The 3,550-nt window shown below is 36.6% G+C and overlaps 1 protein-coding gene and 1 long non-coding RNA gene across 2 annotated transcripts in view; one reads left to right on the top strand and one right to left on the bottom strand.

Annotated features, from left to right (window-relative positions):
* The window catches only part of LOC106108137, a 24,426-nt gene that overhangs the window by 14,356 nt on the left and 6,520 nt on the right, over positions 1-3,550 (top strand). The gene's annotated exons all lie outside the window — the stretch shown is intronic.
* Positions 1-3,550, bottom strand: part of LOC106108136 (U7 snRNA-associated Sm-like protein LSm11) — a 24,050-nt gene that overhangs the window by 16,424 nt on the left and 4,076 nt on the right. Inside the window, exon 2 of the mRNA XM_013289226.1 lies at positions 3,054-3,175. Within this exon, the coding sequence (XP_013144680.1) occupies positions 3,054-3,175 (122 nt within the window). The remainder of the gene's footprint in view (positions 1-3,053; positions 3,176-3,550) is intronic.

Here is a 3,550-nt window from a genome sequence, read left to right as displayed (position 1 = left end):
TTCAAATGGGTCGATTCCCGACAAAGTTCCGTTCTACGATAACCGGTGTCTCCTCATTTAGATTTTTCTGGTTGCTAGATTGTTCTTAGGCGTCAGGTTAAAGTTAAGAAATGCAGGTTTCGGGTTTGTATTTTATTATTCATGTGAATTTTTGTGCTGACTGTACCCGCACGTGCATCACGCATGCTGCGTAACACACAGTAATGACAGTGTGCCGCCGCCACAGCCAGGGCCTTCAGCGTCGACAACATTCAATATTTTAACGAAGGGCCTCATGCACACATACATAGCCTGTGTGTGTGTTAACAAGGCATACGATCGGAAAAATTTAAGTACATTGTATATTATAATTACATTGTTGATGGAACGAAGGTTTCATTATCTAAAGGGTCGTAATTTGATTGCTGTTTAAATTTGTACCTTTTTATGTCCGAAAGATACCCTGCACTTTGAGGGAAGATGTTCACATAACTGTATCTCAAACTCTCAAGTATTACTCATTAAAACCCTCGATGGTCACCGTCAGATGGATTTGTAAAGGTCATGGAATCTCCAATGTAAATTCGTACATACTCTGTAACAACTAACTCAACCATTTTTTAAAAATAAAATCGTTTGCAAGGTGTTTATTTTGCTATAATTTCATCTTCATTTTAAAGATATACAAACACGCTCACATTTTTTTCTATTTTTTAATGTCCAAAGCTAAAATACGAATAGCTTTTTAGCCCTAAAGTAATGTAATTGTTGATTATTTTTTTCTATCGTTGTTACTTCGCGTAAGGTCGTGGAGGCTTATTTCTTTATTATTTAATGCATGACGGCTGCCGACAAATTTATATTCAAGGCGAGACAAGCTTGTAATACAATTACTACAACACAAAGGTACTGGCATTGACGACTTAAACTGAATTGGTTCAATTAAAATATTTTTAACTTGTGCGGTTACTTGTTTACGAAGAAACAAAACAACAACGCATATTACTGGATATAGACACACAAATATATGAAAATCGCATTTCCATAATCATAGTATTTCACATTATTTTCATAGTAAATAGGTAATTCGGTAACCCTAAGCTTCTGTATCTACAACGTAGACGACACCGAGATGTCTTTCCGTTCAATTACGTTAGCTACGTCTAAATGGGAAGGGCATTCTTCTAGCCTAAGGTTAATATCAAAGGTACAAAACCACTTTTATATAAGTAATTTTTAAAGCAAAACAAGAGAATCTATGATTTACATATCTTTATCAGATAATTAGACGAAGAACAACAAATATATACTGTTAATTTTAATACAAAGCGCCTAAAGGTACCTAAAGAATTCGCACCAGTATGTAAAACTACAACAAGAAAATTAAAAACATTTAATGCATCGTAGTTACCTAGCACCGGCACATACATATACTTCACAATAAAAAAGCACAGATGATAATTTATGTGACAAGTATAAATCGAGAAAATGATAAAACAGTTGTTCACCTTCCCTCGGTGCTCACAGCATTGCGAATAAAGCGACAAACACAAGGTTCTTCCTTGTCACTGAATCATCACACCCTTTTACCATTGCATTGTGCAACGTTTTATTACAATCCCAACAATCATGAAACGCAAAAGAAAATTTTATAATTTCTCTACAACTTCCTCGTTTAGTAATAACCTACTAAAAAGTTCTTACAATTAACGAAGGTAAGGAGTAAAAGGTTAGCATGGTATGGGCATGTTATAAGGGATGAATGGCATGTTACGAGGAGAACTTTAGTTATGAGTGTGGAGGTACATCGGTAGAGGTAGACCTAGAAAGAGATGAATGGATTGCGTGAAAGGTGACATGATCAAAAAGGCAGTGATGACTGAGATGACGTATGATAGAGTTATTTGGAAAACGGGAACCTGTCACGCCGACCCTACGAGAGTAGGATAAGGGGGATGATGATGATGAATTAACGAAGTCAATCAAAGCCAATGCAAAGACGTCAAAAGTTTAGAGTCTAGATTCGATATTTCAATGCAATTCGCAGACTACTATTAGATTAATATTGAAGTTCCTTGTTTTCAATAACTTGACCATGGTTATATTATCTTACAAGTTAACGTCATCAGACTATATAACTCTTGTGGTTAATGTCCACTGATATCCAACAAAAGGGATTGATAAAATCGATATCACAAGTGTTACTATGCTTCCGTATTGTCCACGTAAACAAGTTACTGTAACATCCACACGCAGAATGATCAAATGGGTACTCAGACCTTTCTTGATTTCATACGTAACAGTACACGTGGGACTTTAAAGTTCTAAAAATGCCTGTTACAAAACCCCTAGTGCGCTGAGTACCCGCAGCTAAAGGCGGGCTCTCACAGACTCAAGCGCATTGCAATTAGCTCAATTACCCTCTATTGGCAGTGTATTTCTGTTCACTTAAGGGTTTCCTCAACAGCTGTACTAATCGGGTCATTCATTATTTATTAATTTACTAATTTAGATAGTCCCATTACTATTACGAATCTTACACGCTATTAACACACCGAGCAAACTACTATCCTCGAAAATAACACATGCCATAGTCATAGAGAACAGTAATCCATCAGTTTATAGCAACGATTGAAGTCAGTCGATAGATCTAAGACATTTGTATGCAAGTCGGCGTAGAAGCGGCGATGTTCTGTAGATCTAATTCAGCGCAGTCGGCAGTTCCCGCGGGAGTTCCGGGTTGGCAACCATCCAGGAACGCACGAAGGATGCACAAAAGACCGCATCCAGAATTATGACACCCCAAACTATACATGGAACAGCAAAGCGCTCCGACACTGTCCGGGAATACAAAATGATCTTTTAACCTATTCAGAGGAAAAAAACCTTTCGTCTTATGATAAATTAACTGTTAATACAACGGAAAAAAAATGTTGGTCTTTGATAAAAAAGAGATAATAACGTTATTCTTTAAGACTGCTTTAGAAATATTGCTGTCAATATGAATAAAAGTCTTCATTATTTAAGAAATAGTCGTATCAATTTGTAGATTTTGTAGAGGAAAGAATGCTCACCTTTACTCTGAGTCTCTGGTCCACGCACTGCTTGAGCACGGCGAGAGGACCGTCTATGTCATGGATGCGGTGAAGTACGTTCTTACTGGTCCTGGCCGGCGGCGGTCGGCTCGGAACGGGAGCTAGGAAAAACATTAAAATCAATAATGTACAAAGCAGACAGAAGTGGAAACCCACGGTTATGCTAACATTAATTTTCGTGTTTTCACAATGAAAGTGGACTGTAATAGGCTTTTTAGTAAGTTTATCTTGTAATTAGGAAACTTGGCATTTAATTGTTTTTTACCACACGGCATTTTCAAATTATTTATAGCAGCTATTAAAAGATTTATTTACATTAAACTTCATAACACTATACATTAAAAATTGTTTACACTTTTACAAACTTTTCCGTGTTACGGAGCCTTTACAGATACCATGAGATCAAAGAAAGTTATCATATTTCATTATGTAGAGAGTGTAATCATCGCGACAGGCGATTTTGTTTGCTTTATAAA

Source organism: Papilio polytes, unplaced genomic scaffold (genome assembly GCF_000836215.1).
Source record: "Papilio polytes unplaced genomic scaffold, Ppol_1.0 DF821845.1, whole genome shotgun sequence".
Taxonomy (NCBI): Eukaryota; Metazoa; Arthropoda; class Insecta; order Lepidoptera; family Papilionidae; genus Papilio; species Papilio polytes.
The sequence above is the reverse complement of the archived record's forward strand: the minus strand, read 5'-3'. Positions and strand labels throughout refer to the sequence as shown.